The sequence below is a fragment of the Procambarus clarkii genome, chromosome 17 (genome assembly GCF_040958095.1).
Source record: "Procambarus clarkii isolate CNS0578487 chromosome 17, FALCON_Pclarkii_2.0, whole genome shotgun sequence".
Lineage (NCBI taxonomy): Eukaryota > Metazoa > Arthropoda > Malacostraca > Decapoda > Cambaridae > Procambarus > Procambarus clarkii.
In genome coordinates this window covers 46,514,789-46,537,519 of record NC_091166.1, presented here as the reverse complement: position 1 = coordinate 46,537,519, position 22,731 = coordinate 46,514,789, and the positions used below count along the sequence as shown (strand labels likewise).

The 22,731-nt window shown below is 43.8% G+C and overlaps 1 protein-coding gene across 1 annotated transcript in view; it reads right to left on the bottom strand.

Annotated features, from left to right (window-relative positions):
- Nucleotides 1-6,182: 6,182 nt before the first annotated feature.
- LOC123772500 (Upf1 RNA helicase) overlaps nucleotides 6,183-22,731 on the bottom strand; it is a 59,906-nt gene continuing 43,357 nt past the window's right edge. Inside the window, exons 15-19 of the mRNA XM_045765720.2 lie at nucleotides 21,537-21,770; nucleotides 18,667-18,919; nucleotides 17,998-18,329; nucleotides 10,980-11,162; nucleotides 6,183-8,046 (exon numbers count right to left, since the gene is read on the bottom strand). Of these exons, the coding sequence (XP_045621676.1) occupies nucleotides 8,038-8,046; nucleotides 10,980-11,162; nucleotides 17,998-18,329; nucleotides 18,667-18,919; nucleotides 21,537-21,770 (1,011 nt within the window). The 3' untranslated portion in view covers nucleotides 6,183-8,037. The remainder of the gene's footprint in view (nucleotides 8,047-10,979; nucleotides 11,163-17,997; nucleotides 18,330-18,666; nucleotides 18,920-21,536; nucleotides 21,771-22,731) is intronic.

Below are 22,731 nucleotides of genomic sequence, written 5' to 3'. Positions count from 1 at the left end.
TCAAGCGTTGCACAGGTGTTGTGATCAACGGGTGGAGGTGTAGTGTAGGGTACACCCAGTCTACCAGACACCCACTGTGGTACACCCAGTCTACCAGACACCCACTGTGGTACACCCAGTCTACCTGACACCCACTGTGGTACACCCAGTCTACCTGACACCCACTGTGGTACACCCAGTCTACCAGACACCCACTGTGGTACACCAAGTCTACCAGACACCCACTGTGGTACACCCAGTCTACCAGACACCCACTGTGGTACACCCAGTCTACCAGACACCCACTGTGGTACACCCAGTCTACCTGACACCCACTGTGGTACACCCAGTCTACCAGACACCCACTGTGGTACACCCAGTCTACCAGACACCCACTGTGGTACACCCAGTCTACCAGCAGTGGCCACCACCACCACTATGGCGGATGTTGTGTGGTATGGAAGAGCCCGGCCAACCACTGTGGTTACCAAAGAGATCAAGAGGCCAGCCTCAGGTCGCAGGGTCGGGCAAATTGAGTGAAAGTGAGTGTGAGTGAAAGGTAATGAATGAAATGTTAGCACAGACAGACAGACGGAGGGAGCTTGAGAGAGCTTAGGAGTGTGCGGCTGTAGGACACCGCCACGCACCTCAGGGGACAGTAAGACAGCGTCGACCCTTGGCTTTCACCTGTGAGGTGGTGAAGGCTTCCTCACATCACCAGACTCTACCTAAGCTTCATGTCCTAAACACAGAGAACACGATATGCTTAAGCTTGATGTAAACCTTGTAGAGATTACAAGATTTAGATCTTAGATTAGAGATTTACTGTGCCTAAATACAACACAGTTCTGCTTTTCCATATCTTAAAGTTAGATTATATCAAAGTTGCTAAGTTTGAGTTGCAAATATTAATATAATTAGGAATTTCGCTTGTGGTATTTTAGTTTCTGGCTGCCATGATGCATAACTTGCAATTCTGATATTCTTTATCGACTGCTCATCATGTAATCCTTCAAATTAAGGCTAATACCTATCGTGATCAACCAGTGAACCAGTGGATCAACCGGTGAACCAGTGAATCAACCGGTGAACCAGCGGCTCAACCGTTGAACCAGTGGATCAACCGGTGATCCACTGGTTCACTGGTTGATCACCTTGTGATAAACCAGATGATGAACGGGTCAGCTGGTCGTGGCACAGTTGATCACAACATTGTGATTGCCTTCTGTTGTGTTCTCTATATGTCCTACAAGTTCTTCTCCTCTGGGCTTCCAGTCACTGTCTGTTGAACTTCGGGCTGGTGCTCGTCTTCCTTCCCTTAACCCTTGTTAGTGGTGGTATAACTCTCGTTCAGCTTCTTTCAGTGTGATCGTTACATAGTCCATCATGTCCTGAGTTGATTTTCTTCAAGAGTTCTCTTCCCCCGTTCTATGGGGAAGTGGCAGTGATGATAGTGACATTGATGATGGAGGTAGTGATGATGGAGGTAGTGATGATGGTGGTAGTGATGATGGTGGTAGTGATGATGCATTTCTCACGGCAAGAGATCCATTGCTCTTATTTTAACAACATAAAAACCCACCATGCCTCCGTGTCCCCGCGCCATCACGCGCCAAAACTGCACGCAATTTACTCTTCCTTTGTTACTTTACAGCAAATTGGAGTCTGTTTTGTCCGCCGTGAGAACACGACACCATTGTTTAAGATGGAGAGTGTAGGGAAGGTGTGAGAGCTGCTTTCCTCCACCCAGCGAGGATTACAGAGGGTGTATAAAGCAGGGTGTTACCTTCCAGATATTGTGTTCCTGTGTACACCTCCGCGGCCGCCGAAGAGACCGTTGCAATACCTGATGAAGATGTTTTAACGTGATACAAATGATATCAATGACAGAAATGCAATCAGGGGTATCGGGTGTTCTATGGTTACTGAGGTTATCAGGCGTTTGCATTTTTGCAAATATACTGTATTCTTCATTCTTCATTTGGATATTTGTTTTATTTTGAAACTCTCCCTTTGAGCTCCTTTGGTATTTATATTACACCATCCTCACCAACCTTGTCATACACTATCAATAAACACCATCCTCACCAACCTTATCCTTCACTATCAATAAACACCATCCTCACCAACCTTGTCATACACTATCAATAAACACCATCCTCACCAACCTTATCCTTCACTATCAATAAACACCATCCTCACCAACCTTATCCTTCACTATCAATAAACACCATCCTCACCAACCTTATCCTTCACTATCAATAAACACCATCCTCACCAACCTTATCCTTCACTATCAATAAACACCATCCTCACCAACCTTATCCTTCACTATCAATAAACACCATCCTCACCAACCTTATCCTTCACTATCAATAAACACCATCCTCACCAACCTTATCCTTCACTATCAATAAACACCATCCTCACCAACCTTATCCTTCACTATCAATAAACACCATCCTCACCAACCTTATCCTTCACTATCAATAAACACCATCCTCACCAACCTTGTCATACACTATCAATAAACACCATCCTCACCAACCTTATCCTTCACTATCAATAAACATCTGTGAATTGAGAAATCAGAGGAAATATGTAATTTTCTTCACCTATAGAGGGACTCCCACTCTCATTCTTAGTTGTATACCCAACCACTTGGGCTGGACGGTAGAGCGACGGTCTCGCTTCATGCAGGTCGGCGTTCAATCCCCGACCGTCCAAGTGGTCGGGCAACATTCCTTCCCCCCGCCGGGGGGGGGGGGAGCCGGTCGGCCGAGCGGACAGCACACTGGGCTTGTGATCCTGTGGTCCCGGGTTTGATCCCGGGCGCCGGCGAAAAACAATGGGCAGAGTTTCTTTCACCCTAAGCCCGTTACCTAGCAGTAAAATAGGTACCTGGGTGTAAGTCAGCTGTCACGGGCTGCTTCCTGGGGGTGGAGGCCTGGTCGAGGACCGGGCCGCGGGGACACTAAAGCTCCGAAATCATCTCAAGATAACCTCAAGAAGAACCCCATCCCATCCCAAATCCTTATCCTGACCCCTTCCAAGTGCTGTATATTCGTAATGGATTGACACTTTTCCCCTGATAGTTCCCTTCCCTTCTTAGTGGTATGTAGTAGGCATCCATCAGTCTCGGGAGACTATGGAATTGCGCTCTGGCTGTCGGTCTGGAGTAACCTCTCCAGGGTGCTAAGGCAGAGTAGGTTGATAAGGAGAAGCTGTTACCCATGCAGCAGGTCCCCCCCTCTCCACGGCGCCGAAAGTTTCCAATGAAAAGGCAAACGCCAATACGATTTGTTCCAGTACCGTCGCAGGAACTAAGAGTTCAGGAGTTGACCTTGAAGTTGGTGAAAGAAGGCACAGGGACTCCAGACCCCCGTGGTCGGGGCCGGAGAACCACCACCCCATCCAAGGCATGAACGACCCCAGCCTCCTGAAGCAGAGCCTGAGCCGCACGAGTATGTGACGAGCCCATTTCTAGTGCTATTGTGCCTATTTTCTAGAGTCATCGATTTAGGTCTGTATTATCTAGCTGTTCTTCGCAGCTTATTTCTAAGAGGTGTTGGTCTATTAGTTCCAAGTTAATCTATTATTTAAACTGAATTTGCTATTCTCCTCTTGGAATGAAACTGGGTGCGCTGGTCTATTGCCTACGCTTGTCTGAACTTGTTAGGGTGTCAGCCAAGTAACATGTATTTGCAATCATTACGTTCCTGGCCTTAATTTTACAAACATTATTGTTTGTGAAAATAATGTCTACTCTTAGAGTGTAGTTGGAAGGAAGAAAATATCAGGGAAAAGCGCCAAGCCATTACAGATATATGGAACTGGGGAGATGATATGATAAGGATTTGGGGTGGGACGGGGGAAAGGAAGTGTTGGAAGAGAATAAGTACAAGTGTTTTGCCACTACATGAAGCCATTATTCAATGTCCCAAAGAGAATGCAAATTTTAACCAAATTTAATTCAATTGAAACCACAAAGAATCCCTATCAGGAATTATGATGTTTTTAAGGTTCTTTGGTAAACTGTAAATTTTATTCTACTTAGACAATTGAAGTATGAATGAGAATACCTGCTTGATGGGGTTTTGAGAGTTGTTCTACTCCAAGCCCGGCCCGAAGCCAGGCCTGGTTTGCGAGAGCTTTGTCAAACAGGCTATTGCTTGGAGCAGCCTGCATGTGATATAGTAATTATCAGAAGAAGGCACCAAACCGGGAAGGCTATGTAGCACCATCAAATGTGCGGAATAATCAGAGGGCGCTAAATATCACCAAGGATGCCAATACGAGAACAGAAACGCATAAGGGGAACTATATCAAAAGTATCCGAGTCACCAAGAATTCTATCGAGGGACAAGCGACCGCGAGGGACGGTCGGAAAGCAAGAAACACGCTCGTCCTGGAAGTCAGGACATTCAACAAGGACTTCAACAGCACGACTATAAGAGGAACAATGCAATTTGGACAATAAGGAGCAAGGCGGCGCTCCATTAAGTGACCGTGAGTTAAACGCGTATGGCCAATACGCAACCTTGCCAGAGCCGTTTTCCATCCTGGGTTACGGTGGTAGGAGGAAGGCGATGAGACACACTATCCTCAAGAGTACACAATTTGTTACCAGTAACTGAAGACCAACAATCCTGCCAGTGTGTAAGGATGGAGGAATGACTGGGTAAAAGTTGGAATAAGTAATACCTTAACGGGAGATGGGACAAGAGCGGACAGCTTCCCTAGCGGCAGCGTTCACACGCTCATTTAAAGAAACACCAATATGGCTGGGAACCCAGCAAAACTCAACTGACTTAAATTTAATGGAAATAAGAAACAGCCAATGTTGAATCTCAACCACTGGATGGACCGGATTGAAGGACCCGAGAGCCATGAGGGCACTACGAAAGTCAACGACAACCACAAAGGAAGATTGACAACTAGAAAGCAGGAGACGAAGAGCATAGAGAAAAGCATAAAGTTCTGCTGTAAAAATGCTAGCCTCCGGAGGAAGGCGACACATAAGTGCGGTCAGGAAAAACAACAGAGTAGCCTACACCGTCCGCAGACTTAGACCCATCGGTGAAGATGGAAACGGAGTGGGAGTGTGAAGAAAAGTGCTCAAGGAAAACACATTTCAGAACCATAGGAGGGGTAAAAGCTTGTAGTGATGTGGGTGAAGGAAGAAGAAAATTTTGGGAGGGGAATTCGCCACGGGGGCAAGGAACAATACGAGAAATATTAGAAATACGAACCGAAAGAGAATCCTGTAGGCGAGATAACCAGATAGAAAGAGGGAGGTGGTGAAGAGGAACAGGAACTACAGGAGGGGTAAAAGTCAAAGCACGAGGCGAGAGGAAGGATGTTGCAAGAACCACGCAAGATAGCGAAGAAAGTAGCGATCACGGTGGTCCCGGAGATAGAACGCCAGTGTCAATATATAAGCTGAGGGCGGGAGTCGAACAAAAGGCACCAGAGCTGAGGCGCAACCCAGTATGGTGCAAAGCATCAAGATGGCGAAGAGGAGGAGCAGCAGCAGACGAGTAAGCAGGGCAACCATAATCAAGTTTAGACAGGACAAGAGAGGAACGTAAAGCAAAAAGATTGCGCCTATCCACTCCCCAAGAAGTATGGGACAAAACCTTAATTAACGAGGGCAAGGGCCTTGGAGCATTCAACTCTGAGGTAAGAGATATGGGGCAACCAAGACAAATGAGTGTCAAAGATTAACCCCAAAAGCTTAGCAAAATCCTTGTACTCAAGAGGATGACCATAGTGACAGAGGGGGACGAAGAACATGCTTCCGAGTAAAAATCACAGCACAAGTCTTGGACATAGAGAACCGGAAGCCATGATCGGTGGCCCAAGACGACACGGCATCAGTCGCAAGTTGAGGGGTTAGGATAAGGATTTGGGATGGGAAGGGGGGAAAGGAATAGTGTCCAAGCACTTGGACGGTCGGGGATTGAACGCCGACCTGCATGAAGCGAGACCGTCGCTCTACCGTCCATCTCAAGTGATGAATGGGAAGTGGAGTATTGTACTACATATAAGGTTCATTAGTAAAAGAGTGTTGCACTTTCCCAAACCAAATTACCTTTCTGTTAATTTGTCCACTCCCTCAGACGCACGTTTGTGACCACTTTATTGCAAACAACAATAAAACTAACATATACAATTTGGGGGTTCCAAATGAAACAAACAAATAACTTTCAAATTTTATTTTCAACTTTTTTTCAGTGGGACAAATTCAGAAAAATAATATTTCAGGCCCAATTTAAGAAAAGATAAAGACGCTCATATTAGGGGATAATCATGCCACCTAAGAGCACAGAAAATAAAAAGTAATATTGCAAACTCCTATGATAAAAAAAATAGAACCCATATTCAAAGAAGTAAAAAATATATATTGTAAACAGACTAGTTTTTGAGTCATAGGAGTCAATTTCATGAATGAAAAAAGTGAGAATTAAAACAGTTCAGTCTCCTGAAGAACTTTTAAAAAATCTTCAATATGGATTTGATTAGAAGATTCAACTTTGAGAATAAAAAAAGAGAAATCACCACAAGAAAAAGGAAGGAAAAATCTGACAAATACTGCTGCATTTGACAAAAGTTACACATTATGAAACATTGAAGAATGCACTTCATGTAACTTGTGCCAACTGAAATCAAAGCTAATCAGATAATTCACAGCTTACGACAGAAGCTGATAGTCTTGAGAAGAAATAAAAAAAGAAACATAACTGCCTTGGAAATCGAGTCCAAACAACTGTAGAAGTATTAGTGAAGAATCAGTTCTCTTGGTATCAGGGAAGTCAGTGATCCCTACAGTATGGTCAAAATTATTATTGGAATAGATTGTCTTTCAAGACAATTGTGATGGAATAGTTAATAAGAAAAAACAAATGAATGGAGACACACGTTCTCGGCACTTTGACTGCCCTAATCCTGTTTCCTCATTGAACAAAGCCTGCTACAAGTCTTGTACATGATTACATAAACATGGCATCATTAGTTCATGCAACATCATATATGGCAGTATTCACTTTAATAATTTGTACTTGCACCATACTAAAAAAAAATTTTTTTTTACTGAAGTACAGAACATATAATGAAATTAAAATTACATTTTTTTTTTAACACTTGTGTAGATATTAACTAAAATTTAGGTACAGTATGCCAACCATCTCTCACTGCACTGCCGCCTGAATAAACACGTTCAATTTATTAGTCGAGTGTAAAACGTAAATTAAGTACACAACAGAGTAACCACAGGTGTTTGATATCATACACACCTATGCAACTAAAACCAAATACCCAGCATATAATGAACAGATTTATTACAAAAAAAAAATTACATAAAAGAAATAGAAAAAGTGATGGGAAAAATTGGATGTCGGGTATATCCTGGGAGTCTCTCCTACTACTCTTGCTGCTCCACTTGGTAGCTGCCAGTGGTGCGAGTAGGCGATTGAGGAGTGTGTGGGCCTCACCACCGGTCAGGACACGGGCACGTCGAGACAGCACAGCAATCACCAGTGGCCATGCAAGAGTCACGTCTACACCCATGCATAGGAAGCTGGAAGCTACCTATCCTTGCTCTTCACCTCGTATCCTTGCCTCATTCTTGCTACGAAAATCTATCTCCTGTCATGGAATTTCCCAGGAATTTTTTTTCTGCCTTTAAAATGCTTAGATGTGAGAAGGAATCTTCTCTCTAAACCAACATTAACCCGGGAATATTACTAGACCCAAAGCATTATTTGAGACTATTACCATCAACCTTTGAGAAAACCAATGATAATTGTCAAAGGCTTCTGTCAAATCTAGCATGACATTTCTGCAAATCAAAGCTTCCTGCCAGTAGCATTCGTAGCAATAAGGTCAGCATGTGACTTGACCACAACAGGTGATTGCTTTAGCCTGCTATTCTTTGTGCCGCTGCTGTTGCTTCTGTGCCTGCTGTGGGTGCCCTTCTGTTACTCCACTTGCTGTTTTGCTGCTCTGGTGCGCTGCTTCATCGCCTTCATGCGCCAGGGGATCTCTTCAAGTCTGCCATCAGTACGGCTGCAGATAACACACACGTTGTTCAATATGGCACGACAAATTTACATGCAAATTTTTTAAATCACAATTTCTTGAAGACTATCTGGGTTAGTTACTGGGCAGACATTTTACAGATTTCTATATTTATTGAAACATCAGCAAGTAATATCAAAGGCAACGAGTTCACCTTATGAGACGCCAATTTAGGCCAAGAACAGCCAGACATCAAATTGGTTGAAATATTTCTATAGCAGTTAGGCCATGTGATCTAGTTTAACCCTTTGGCTGTGCCCCTGTTTATAAGACACAACACCCTAGAGCACGATATAAAGTCCCCTTTAATAATATTAAAATGTGCTCCCTGATCATGAGGAAATCTTGCAATAATGTCACAATTCATGAGCATTTATGGAGGAATCATTGAAGATGCATGAGGTGGGAGTTGCTGGAAAGATATTTTTGACATATTTATTTCAATGTCTCTGATTTATATTTTCTCTTTTTTTTTCTGCATTATTCAATAGTGTGACATTTGAGAAATTTATATAACAAAATGTGTGGACATCGGTATGCTTAAATATATTCATGTCGCTAATATGCACACCATATATTCCTAGGAAAATAAAGCATATTTTTGCTGTTACTGCACTGTATATACTCAATATACAGTATATATATATATATAACTACATTTTTATGCACCATAATAAACACTCTGATGGGTGGTTCATCCATCAGTGATTTATTATGGTGCCACCACTATGGTGCCATTTATTAAGAACCACTCTAAGAACTCTGATGGGTGTAATAATCTCAGTTAAGTCTAGCCCTGAATGTTTTACATGAAGGTACAACTGCACGCATTGCTTATGTTTGCCGTGGAGACAAATCATCCAGCAGTGGGCCCACTGAAGACGACGAAAAGCGTGAATGTGAATGTGCATGTGTGTAGCCGTGTTCTATTTAATAGGTACTCTGTAAAATTTGCGAACATGTTCTCTCATATTCCGTGGTGCTTTAAGGGGTCATCTAGATTCAAATCCGAAAAATTTCGAAAATTTACGAAAAATTCTGAAAAATACTACAACGTCCTGGCAACACTGTGGTGCAAACCGTTTTATGTTATCTTGAAAAATAACGTAATTAGAGTCAAATTTCCCGCTGCAAGTTTCCCCATTCCGGTTCTCGCGGCCTGGGTGCGCCGTGGGGTATTGTGTCTTACGTTGTAGAAGTGAGACCCAGCGAGACTGGAGGACTTTTGACTCAGAACCAGTGCGTCCATTTTGAGCAAGACCTTCTCACAAAGCACTGGTCAATGACCAAGTGCATGTTTGTGAGTTTACAAACACATGTCAGAGTTTATGAGTGAACATTTTCTCCCAAGCATCATTAGAGCTCCTATAATTGTCCTTTGACTAAAATGGTGGTTGTGTTAAGTAGCAGTTATTTGTGGAGCAGTCGTAGTGAAGTGTTAAGTTTAGAAAACACAGACAATGGGTTATAGACTAGCTTATACGATGCTCCTTCAAGTAAAAATGGTCATCCACATGTGTAAATGCTTCTGTGTTTTACAGTAAATAAACTAGTTATTGTATGGTAAATAAACTAGTTATTGAAAGAGAAACATGGTTGTATCAGTGAACCCCTCCTCCCTCAAACAGAAATCTGTCATCCCAATAAACAGGAATCCATATTACACTGGACCTCCTCATTCCAAAAATATTGATGGAACCAATTCCGATTCCCTGGCTTCACCAGGTTGAGTCAAATATGGCCTATAATCTGGCAGGATTCACCGAGAATTCTAAGCTATTGCTCTAAGCATGTTACACTTGTCAACAATCACCGAGCAGTTGGGCCTCCGGCATTGGCACCACTGTATACAGAGAAACATCTATATGCTTCTGCAGATGAGGAGTCACAATAACGTAGCTGAAATATGTTGACCAAACCCCACACTAGAAAGTGAAGGGAAAACGATGTTTCAGTCCATCCTGGAATCGACTTTATTCCACACAATTGGAGCATTCCATACAATTTCAGTCGGTCCACACAATCAACTTGAGAATGGTCCAAGACGGACCGAAAGTTTGTCGTCCCTTCACTTTTTAGTGTGCGGTTTGGTCAACATCTACATGCTTAAGCATACATCTTTCAACATGTACACAGTCAATTTAACTTTATATTGTAATACACAATTCCCTTTCACTGAAACCAGCTTTCAACCTACAACCATTGTTGTTTATTTTCATTGCAATTATTCTATAACTAAGATTCATACCGATATCACTTTTGATATCACTATTACTAAAAAAAATTTCATTTGTTATCACATATTGCATATGCAATAGCCACCACCACTTTTACTCTCTCAAACTGGAATTTCAGACACTTCAAACTACATTGAGAAGTTACTTTCCTACCCCATACTGCTTTTCACTCATTCACAAAGAAAATACTGTACTTTTAATTTGATAGTAGGACTAGTTGATAAAATTTAGGCCTCTTGTAGTTTCCTTTAATCACATGATGTCTAAGTTTTCCTCCTATAATTATCCATTCCCCTCTCACTATTTTGCCTTCCCACTTACCTTATGTTAAATTCCTCCCACTCATTCTATGTCATGACTTTATAAATTTTCCAACCTTAGTCCTTGAACACTTCCACATTATTCCACTTATCATTTATTCCTCTAACATTACCTAGGCCAAAGACCTCCTCCCTTTTAGTGAAAAGTCTTCTAGAAAAATGGGTCCCTAGCCAAATCCTCCATAACCCATATAATACCATGGACATGGGATTGACTGCACCTCATAGTGGTAGGATCACACAACTTCTATACCTGCTTGATGGGGTTCTGGGAGTTGTTCTACTCCCCAAGCCTGGCCCGAGGCCAGGCCTGACTTGTGAGAAACCAACATAACTTATTATCAATTGAGAAACATTGTCGTACCTGTGAGAAGTGGTGCGTTTGTGATGCTGGTGTGAAGAACGCACGGTCACCCTGGTAAGTAGAGTCTTGGGAGAGGAGGCCATCTGTCTGGCTTTGGAACTGGTCAACCATGTATGAATCTTGAGACAATTCTGCCTGAGACAGTCCTTGGGACAAACCACTCAGTCCAGGTCCAGACATACCCTGTTCAAAATAGTCACATTAACTCCTTTTCAAAAGTACCTCATACATGTGAAAACACTTTTAGTACAGTATAAAGAGACTGATTCTCATCTAATGCTACAGATTATGACAACTCATTTATCCTAAAATATAAATGCTAATTTTTAATTGAAATCATCAAAGGGAATGTATCAACAGAACCACTCTTTTTAGAGAAAACCAATGTTGATTGTAATGAAACTCCTCTTTCAAGTACAGCTCTGTGGTTTTCTGAAGCTAGCCACACTAAGAACTCCACACACGAGTTACAACAGCCCCAAGAATCCTTATTTGCTTACCAAGACCAGAGACAAAATGTGGACCTTTCCCTCACAAAGGCACAGAGAGCAGAGGATTCTTTACCTAGAGGGGGTTTCAACAGTTCTACTCCCCGAGCCTGGCTTAAGACCAGACTTAACATGTGATAATTTGGTACAACAGGTTGTTGCTTCAAGCGGCCAGCAGGGCCACATATCCACTACAACCCATTTAGTCTGGCACTTTATAGAAAAACATCTAATTGCTTTTTGAAGAAGCCCACCTTTGTTCCAACAATATTTCTAGTGCTTGCTGGGAAAGTACTGAACAACTGTGGAGCTCTGAATTTCAGACAGTATTCTCCATGTGTGCCTATAGGACCTCTATCTACTCTTCACTGCCTTTATTCTGCATTTCCATCCATATTGTTCACTCCACCATGTTGTAATTTTACTGTGTAAATTTTACCTGGCCCTCCAGTATTTTCCATGTATATATTATTTGGTACCTCTCTTGTCTCCTTTTTGCAGAGTACATTTTGAGAGCCAAGACTAATCAATAATTTTCATTAACATCTTGAGGTTATCCCGAGATGATTTCGGGGCTTAGCGTCCCCGCGGCCCGGTCCTCGACCAGGCCTCCTTTTTGTTACACATCCCCAGGATGCAGCCCGTAGCAGCTGTAACTCCCAGGTACCCATTTACTGCTAGGTAACATGGGTGTCAGGGTGAAAGAAACTCTGCCCATTTGTTTCCGCCTCCACCCAGATCAAACGTGGAACCTCAGGACTACGAATCCCGAGCACTGTCCACTCAGCTGTCAGGCCCCTTTGTACAAGCTCACCCCCTCTGGCAGCTCATTTACATAAATTAGAAAGGGCAGAGCACTGTGGACCACCACTTTCCACTCCACTTCACTTCAGCCTCACTGATCCTCTATGACCTTTTCTTTTCTGTTCGTCAATTACTCCCATACCCAGTCTCCTGTAATCCCCACTGGTCTCTCCATCTTGTTTATTAATGTTTTGTGAGGAATTTTATCAAAAGCTTTCTGTTCATCTAGAAACTTGGAGCATTACAGCCTACCCATTCTTCCTTCTCTTGTCTTATTTTGGTTACCCTGTCAGAGTTCAATTACGTTTATTAATAAGCATGACTCTCTCTCAGAAGGGAAAATTCTGCCCATATCAAATTTAATTTCCCTAAACGGTCTACAATACTTTTCCTTGTGACTTTTTCCAGTTTTTGCATGGAATACACATTAATAACATAGGGCTAGTTTTGTGCTTTATGTTTGTCCTCTTTTGTGAATCAAGCGTTTCGAAGGTCACGCCGCTGATTGCGGGTGGGAAAGATCAAAGTGGGCACTCGCTCTTAGTGCATTGTTAAAGGGAAGGGCACTAACTATCTACCACAGTCTGGGTCCGCACCAGCGCGGAGATTACGAGGCATTGACAACAGCGCTGCTGAACGGTTTTGGCATCACTGCAGACCGGATGCTAGAGAATTTCCGTAGGGCTCAATTGCAAAAAGGAGACACATATGTGTTAATGTTACAGCGGTTAGAATCGAGTCTAAACCGTTACTGTGAACTCATGGAGACTGCTCCTGGAAGCATGGAGTTCTATCAACTGATGATTCGCGAACAGTTCTTAGAAGCATGCGAATTGTCTCTGCGTGTCAAGCTCAAAGAGCAAGAAATTGCGTCAAATCTGTCTATGGCCAAGCAAGCTGATCTGTGGGCTGGGGCCAGGAGACAGATGAAAGGGGTGAAGCCGCACGAGAAGCATCATGCTACAGGTATTGGCGAAGGAGCTAAGCCTAAGACTGGTGTGTTGGAGCAGGGAAACTCCTCCAACAAGCATGTGCACAAGTGCTACACCTGTGGTAAGCCAGGTCATCGTGCAGCTGATTGCAAGGTAAAACCGAAATTAGGTTACATAGCAGGTGTGAGCTCAAGTGGTAAGAAACATCCCAACGTTGGAAAGGATCCACTAGCTTGGACCCTTGAGGTAGTAGACGGAAATGTTAACGGAAAATTGGCGAAAATCTTCCGTGACAAAGGCGCCACTACTCACATGGTAAGACAGAGCCTAGTACAGCCAGGATCTGAGACAGGTAGACATATCCATGTCAAATTCCCAAATGGCTATACTAAAGAGATGGTGGAGGTGTATGTGTGGGTCGATACACCTTACATCAAAGGTAAAATCCGTGCCGTTCAACAGGAATGTGCTGTATATGGACTTTTATTGGGAAATGGTCCAGGAATCTCTGATTGCCCAAGTCCGCCCTCAAAGAAAACGGGGGAGCGTGAGGACGCTGCCTCAGCTGTGTGCAGTCGTCCTCAGTCAGCTGATGCCAAGGGTGACTCGCCCGGGGATGACATCACGGAGTGACCACACCCTTACCCAGCTGAAGAATAAGGGAGAGAAAGCAAGCTGTGATGTAAAGGTGAAAGAAGCAAAAGAACGCAACAAGCTCAAACGCTACGAGGACCCTCCTGTAGATGGATCCAACAAGCCGAAGAAGCATGTAAGACGTAAGAACAGGAGAGGATCGCGGGGCTCGACATGGACAGAGCCGATCGACCACCCACTGCTCTCAGCAACGATCGCCGGTGTCTCAGTGATAACCGCAGACGAGGAGGTAGGTCAGCCAGGTCTCTTCAATCAACAGCAGCAGGAGACACACCGAGATGTTAAGGTTGATGATCAGCTGTCTGAAGATCAAGTCGACCAGGTTACTCGACTGGTAGCAGAGAACAAGGAGGTACTCTCTGACATCACTAAGGTAGCAAAGGTAGAGGGTTACCGCATACCTTTGCTAGAGCAGCAAGCGGTACGAACAAAGCCATATTGGACAGAAATGGAGAACTCGGCATTTTCGACGCTCAAGAAGAAGCTGACTGAAGCACCCATCCTTAGACTACCAGATTCTACCAGGGAGTACATCCTCCGGACAGATGCCTCAAATACAGGTATTGGTGCTGTACTCATGCAAGAGTACGACGGTGAAATCTGGCCAGTTGCGTACTCCAGTCGTAAATTGAGCGATGCTGAGCAGAAGTACTCCACTGTAGAAAAGGAACTCCTTGCTGCTGTCGTGGGAGTAAGGAAATTCTACCAGTATCTCTATGGTAAGCGTTTCACGTTACAAGTAGATCACCAACCCCTCAGCCACATCGGTACGCTTAAAAACGCAAACCCTAGAATAATGCGCTGGGTGTTGTTCCTTCAACAGTTCACATTCCGCATGGTTTACATAAAGGGAGCTGACAACGTAGGTGCTGACTGGTTGAGTAGGTCAGGGGTGATTAACGAGACGTCGAACGAGGGAGACATAAGCGAGGAAATGCAATGCGCATCACCGGACACTGGTTCCCAGTGTGTGTCTGATGTTTCAGGCATGACACAGGTGGAGAGAGGCAGTGGACAGACTAGCGCCACTCAGGATTTCGAGGCGTTGAGCCGACCCAAAGCTGAAGCTCCGTCCGACCACAGTGCCTGCTCAAGACCTGAACAGAGAGCCACATGTGACACGGTGACTGAAGAAATTCCTCACTTAACAGAAGAGAATAGTTTAGACGAGGCCCCGCCTTGCCTACCAGTATAGAAAATGGGGTCTGCTCGACCCGGCTGCGCCACGTCCACTCAGTGTGTGTGCAGTGCTGTCAGCGATGTGGTCTGAACGAGCACCAATATGTGGGCTCGGTCTTTGTTGGGGGGTGTTGTGATTCTCTCTCAAGATTCTCCCACAGCCGACTTGAATGGCTCATTACAGTGCATAGTGCACTGATCTTCGTGCACAAGCCTCTCTCTCTTAACCCTGGATAGTGACCTGGCATGTTGGGTATCTCCAGAATGCCCACTTAACCAGGAACACTTTCATAATACGGAGGCCGCCGTATGTCCAGGCAGGAAGTAGATACAGGGAGTTAAGCATACTTGCCACCAAAGGGTCAGTGGGTACATTGGCCGCGTGAGAGACAGTAGAGGGGACATGCCTACGAGGCGACCGTCTGACCTCTGGGGTCAACCGGTGCGATGGTGAATAACAGCTATGACGTGGTCGTGACGTGTTCATGACGTCACTCCTGCTACTGCTCATCGAACGAGCTAATATGATTGGTTCCCGCCCATTTGCTGCAATGATATTGGTCAAATTGTAATCCCCTTGTGTGTGCCCCACAAGATGCCCTGAGCTTCAGGCAAAACCCATTCTTGTGAGGGATCTCTTGCATAGAGGATGTGTCCTGTTCTGTCTAACAGCCAATAAATAGAAGAACACTGTCTATTCCTCACCGTCAAGTTAACTCAGCATCTCTACGATATACTACACACTCGCCCAGAATCACGAGTGTGAATATATAGTTCAGAAGCCTAAAGTGACAAATCTCCAGAGCGAAACAGACGGTATTAGGTAACCCCTGGTGACAAAGATCGTTGTGAGTGACTTAGAGTGAACTAAGGCAGTGCCGCCGCCTAAGTAACCTGTGTGTGACTTTACCACAAGTGTATCTGCATGGTACCACAGCCGCCGCCAGCCGCCACTCGTCCCGAGCGTGTACCTCAGTACCTTGAGGCGCCCGCCACCGCCCTCACTACTACGTGACGTCACCACCTTATTCGCCGTCAGTGCCAGTGTGTGTGCGCGTGTGTCTGTCTGTTAAGCATACAGCACGCCCTACTGCAAGTACCCTCCGTTTCTACGAGCGAAACCAGCTGTCAGGCCACCTACGAGTGCTTGTATAAATGTGCCTGAGTGAGTAAGGAATGGTACCCTATCTGTAAGTACAAGATCTTGTCATTGTTTTATTGTGTCTGTGTTGATCTGAGGGATCAACCACAGTTCTCACCTTCTCATACCTGTCACAGGTCATAGGTGAATCGACGGTGTATGCGTGTTTATCTGTGTGGTATCACTGCATTTCACTAGTCTGGGAATGTGACCTTCACATACACCACACATTTAGTTATTGTGTGTGATTATTATTGTGCATGTTATTGCCTGTCCCATTGACAGTATGTTTGTTGATTTATTGTATATCATTATTACCGAGTATCCAGTTGGAACTCTTGTGATCCCTTTGCATACTGGCAGTTAGGTTGCCGTGTTAATGATTGGCTGTCAACTGTTAAGTTAGGCGTTTCCCCACGAGTGGATACGAGTCGTTTAGCCAGACGTCAATAGTCTCGCTAATACAACCATAGCTTTGCTGACGCCAATCTAAAGTAAATCAAGCACCCTGTGTATTAGTGGTTAAGTTAGTAAATAAACTACTGTTAAGCTTTATGCGGTGTTTCCATTGAACCACTTCTGAATACTGCCAACATTACTCAAGCCTTCAGCTCTAAGTGTCTTCAACACCGAGTTGCCTATAAATCACTAAACTATAAATGTGATGAGGACCCCAGGAGTCCCTCAAAGTGTTAAATCATTGAGGAGATTTCAACGATCAACGTGGAGCAGGACCAGGTGAGGCTAGTCTGAGAAGAGACCCTCAAGGACTCTAACTCGGCCTTGCTCCCAGGCCCTGTACAGTTGCTCTCGTATTTTCTATTCTGCTAATTCCGACAGCTTCGTGAAGCGTCTGCCACATGTACATTGGCGACGTACGCATTGCAGTCGTGAAAGCAAAAAAAGAAAACACCCACACTGTCTAGTGTTGTTTCCAGTCATCTGGTTCCAGTCATCTGTTGCCACCCCTACTTGGACACCAACTTGGTTCTGGTTGTAGACCTGGAACCTCTTGTCGAGTTCTTCACACGCTTCTTAATCATTCTCCGAGAGTCTTCCTGTCTGTCCTTGCAGTCTGACCACATGGTCTCAAACCATTGTTTTCCTCCGTATATGGCTACGTAACAGCATGTATACTGTACATCAGTGGTTGAGTGTGGGTATTTGTGGGTGCTGAGAGCATATGGTTGATATTATGGGCGTGATGAAGGAGAGTACTAGTCAAGTGAGGATAAAGGCGAGTGGGTAAGAGTGTGGGGCATACCTGGAGAGGGTTCTGGGAGTAGTTCTACTCCCCATGCCTGGCCTGAGGCCAGGCTCAACTTGTGAACTAGACTTGGCAAGTAGAGGTGGGGATAAAGATGGGGGTGAAAGCCGTTTAACACTTGGAAAGCAATGAATATTGTAAATACACCAATATATTACAAGAGATATTCTTTATATTAGTGATAAATTCTCTTCGCTTACCCTCTTCTGATTTTACCATCAAAGATACATGTCTAGAGTATGTTTTAACACTAAAATGACTAGTATATTCTGGATATAGGGCTACAATATCAATAAGAACCTCAGTGTTGTAGGTTTCAAGTCTATACAATACTCCTTTCTCAAATGATGTAGATATGAATGAATCAGAGTGGCTATTGCATTACATTACTAAACTTCCAATATCCGCCAAACATTATTTGCTTGAACTCAAGTAGTTTATAGTCAATACAATGGAGCACACATACATGGAAGAGTTTACCGAACAAAGAATGAAACACTGCTATCAGAAACGCGTACAAAATATTAATAACTGTGATGCGAGATGATGGTACCTGTGACAAGTGCCCCTGTGTGAGGCCAGGCTGAGAATAGTTCTGCATTGAGGGGTCTTGACTGAAGGGTTGCGACAGCTGAAGAGTCCCCGCTCCGCCCATGTTCTTCGTAAGCTTCCTGGACCCGGCTCTACCCCCACGTGCCCCGCCACGGCCACCCCGGGCTTGTGCCAGAGCCTGCTGGTGTTGCTGATAGAATCGTGGAGGCACGTGGGCCATGTTCATGAACATGCCAACTGGTACGGGCAAGTTATTGAGCCCAGGTTGTGAATGATCAGTAGAGATGTAATCTAGGGAATCGTGTGCACGCCCGTACATGTCAAACTGAGGTCCTGGTGAAATAGAAGACATACGTGGTTATTTTTTTCCTGTAAACAAACTGATGAATTAAAAACAAATAGCAAAGTACTGAAATTAGTGCAGGCGATGAGTCACAATAACGTGGCTAAAGTATGTTGACCAGACCACACACTAGATGGTGAAGGGACGACGACGTTTCGGTCCGGCCTGGACCATTCTCAAGTGAATGGTCAACTTGAGAATGGTCCAGGACGGACCGAAACGTCGTCGTCCCTTCACCTTCTAGTGTGTGGTCTGGTCAACATACTGAAATTAGTTTTTATATATGCATATTCACAATAATTTATAAACAACTATCAATGGTAATACCTCTGAAATATGGTGAAGTTGTGGGAGCAGAACCATTGATAGGGCCGGAGCGATCATACATGGAACCAGGAACCATGGCTTCTCTGGCATCATACATAGCTGTGTTCATGAAGTGAGAACCTGGATTGGTGGCATTGATAAGCCTTTTTGGTTTGCTGAACTGCATCATTGATTCTTTCAAGTTGTTCAGTGGACCTTCCACCAGGACCTTCTTCTCCTTAAAATGATGCAGCAGATGGTTCCATAACCCTTGCTGTTAGAGAAGGATTTGTTTTATGTATTCATTCTGCACATACGATACAGGTAATATTTACAAGCGAGCTATAGATGTTAAATAAAACCTCAAGTGTTAGGGAAAAAAAGGAAATCAAAGTTATAAATTTTAAATCAACATAATCAGTAAAAAGAAAAAGAATGATGTAGAACCAACACCAATAAGTTACTGTATACCTATTCCGCCTATTTTTACGTCCTATCACTTCTCGTGTACCGTTCCCAGCCAATCCCTGCTTCATCATATGTTCATTATGTTCACCTACTTCTTGGCCTTCCTCTACCCCTACTAACTGTGTTCTCCGAACCACTCTACTGTGCTCCACTTAAGTCCCCATATCCATACATAAAATGAAGGCAGCATCACTCCTCTGTGCTTGTGTCTCCGCCACATACAAGGAAGGTAGTACCACTCCTCCGAACTTATATCTCCAGCATCTTTCCTGTTATCCCCACTTGTCTCACAATTTTGTGTATTAATCTTTTGTGAGAAACTGTATCAAAAGCTGTTTGACAATTTTGGTGGGCTCAACAAGCCTGTCCTTTAAAAGGCACATTGCAAATCCACTTGGGAGTAGTCTTGGCCTGAAGGCAAGACACCCAGGTACTAGGGCCATTTGCCAGAAGATACTAAATACAACCTGCAGGACAAACTTAGCCAAGAGGGGCATCTGCAGCGTGCCGTAAAAACAAGCACACAACAAGAAACCGTGTATCCCCAACTGCAAGGTCCAGCAGAGGAGTTTTTAACAGCTGGTGCACTACCGTAGGCAAGGGGGGGCCCGACAGCTGAGTGGACTGTGCTCGGGATTTGTAGTCCTCAGGTTCCAGGTTCGATCCCTTGTGGAGGCAGAAACAAACGGGCAGTTTCTTTCACCCTGATGCACCTGTTCACCTAGCAGTAAATAGGTACCTAGTAGTTAAGACAGCTGCTACAGGCTGCTTCCTGGGGGGTCAAAGGAAAACGAAAAGGAGGCCTAGTCATGGACTGGGCTGCGGGAACACTAAGCCCCGAAATCATCTCAAGACAACCTCAAGAAGGCTCTCCAACCCAGTGGCCTGGCATCTCTGGTGCAAACTCCTGAATAAACCAAGAGCCTGATCCCAAAAGTCTAAACAAAGAAAAATATTAGAATCATCCTTTTGTTATATCATTCACCCTATATAGCAGAGCAAATGATTGAGATTAGGTCAACGAATAGGTGCAAAATGATATTTGCACAAATTGAACGACCATTGGGAGCCATTATGGTTAACAATTCATAGTGAATATTCTATGGCATCTGGGAAGCAATGATGCAATTATTGCCATTTCCAGGATATTATATTCGTGAAGTAGGATTTTCTACTCCTGCCTTCATAAAGGCCACAAAACAAAACTATTTGCTGAACCCCAAACACATGTTCTGTCTCCTATTACTTCCAATTCTGCACAGTTTGTAAGATGAAGCAGTGGCACTTTTCTCACTGGCAGGGATCTGGGTGATGAAATATTCACGATGAATAATTACCAAATCTTTCGTGGTTGCTAAAATGTTTAGAGAAGTTTAAAAATAAAGACATTGCATCAAACATATTGTTTGCTTCCTATTTACCTACACTGGGTAAAAAAGAACTTTCTGATGAGCAATTATGGGTAATGAAGGAAAACGTTTGGAAAGCAGTGCCATAAAGCATCAACTAACAAGCACCACCACACATCAGTGGCATATGCCAGGCTGGCCAACATACGAACAGCATTCAGAAACTTGTGTAAAGAATCATTCGGAACTTTGTATACCACATATGTCAGGCCAATCCTGGAGTATGCGGCTCCAGCATGGAGTCCATATCTAGTCAAGGATAAGACTAAACTGGAAAAGGTTCAAAGATTTGCCACCAGACTAGTACCCGAGCTGAGAGGTATGAGCTACGAGGAGAGACTACGGGAATTAAACCTCACTTCGCTGGAAGACAGAAGAGTTAGGGGGGACATGATCACCACATTCAAGATTCTGAAGGGAATTGATAGGGTAGATAAAGACAGTCTATTTAACACAAGGGGAACACGCACAAGGGGACACAGGTGGAAACTGAGTGCCCAAATGAGCCACAGAGTTATTAGAAAGAACTTTTTTAGTGTCAGAGTGGTTGACAAATGGAATGCATTAGGAAGTGATGTGGTGGAGGCCGACTCCATACACAGTTTCAATTGTAGATATGATAGAGCCCGATAGGCTCAGGAATCTGTACACCTGTTGATTGACGGTTGAGAGGCGGGACCAAAGAGCCAGAGCTCAACCCCCGCAAACACAACTAGGTGAGTACACTAACAGTCTCCCCCCCCCCACCCCCTTCATAAAACTTATCTTATATTTTTTCTTATGGCTCTTCTGGAAGGGTTATACAGTGTTTAAACAAATGCACTCACATATCAATGCCATACACAACCTACCTTAATACCAAAAGTAAACTCAACTCATATTAAACTCAATATATTTCCTAATTTTATTAAGAGTTTGAATTACATCTTACTACATTGTTCATTACAGGTACTTAATTAAATAAAGTAGTGCCATACAGATGAACTATGAATACCACGTTTCAAATATGCTTACCTTTGAGAGTACTTTGGGATTGCCGACAATGATGATGCCATAACGAGCGCGAGTCAGGGCCACATTAAGTCTTCGGGGATCAGAGAGAAAGCCAATACCCTGATGTTCGTTGGACCGCACACACGACATGATAATGAGATCCTTTTCCCGACCCTGAAAGGCGTCCACACTTGCAACCTCTAAACGCTGATAAAGCTTCTGGTTTAAAGGCCCTTGATATTGCATATACTGAACCTAGAAAGAAATATTTTTATATTAAAATATACATTTCATATTAACTGCTTCACTATGTAGTACATAAAATATCTTAAAATAGTGTATACAGTGGTACCTCGGAATGCGAGTGTCCCTGTATGCGAGTTTTTCGGAAGACGAGCAGGATTTACTCCAAAAATATGTCTCGGAAGGCGAGGGTTACCTCGGGACGCGAGTTTGTTGATACGTGTACAAGCCGACTGGCGCATGGTGGCATGGCGATCGCGCCTCAGTTTACCAGTGTCTCGTGTCCAGTGACTATCCCACCTGAATTCTTCACAAGGATTTACAGTTTTTTATCGGTTTTTTGGCCATTTGAGTATAAAAGTTGTCATTATATATCTTGCCATGGGTCTCAAGAAAGCCATTGGTAAGGTTCAACCTAAGAAAATAGCTGTGAGTAGAGGCAGTAGAGGATGTCCCTTCTTGATTAAGAAAATGTGTGAAGTATGGGAAGAACTGCAAAGTTTTGTTGAAAAAACTCACCCAGATAAAGCTGTAGCAGGCCGTTGCATTGACCTTTTAAATGATAATGTGATGTCTTACTACAGACAAGTGTTAAAATGTAGGGAAAAACAAGTGTCATTAGACAAATTCTTAGTAAAACAAGCAAGTCCTAGTGGTATGCAGGCAAAATGTGCCAGAGTGTGCATACCAGTGAAGTCCTCACTGCCTGATGTGATAATGGAAGGGGACTCCCCTTCCAAACAGTAACTCCTCTCTTCCTCCCACCTCCTCACCATCTTCCATACGCCTACAGCATTCAACAGCAAGGTAAGTAATAACTTGAACATAGTTTTGTAGGTTTATTTAGATGAATTAGGTATAAAAATTTAGTTTGATGTGGGGTTTTTGGGGTAGTCAGGAACGGATTAATTCATTTCCCTTTATTTCTTATGGGGAAATTAGCTTCGGAATGCGAGTTTTCGGAATACGAGGC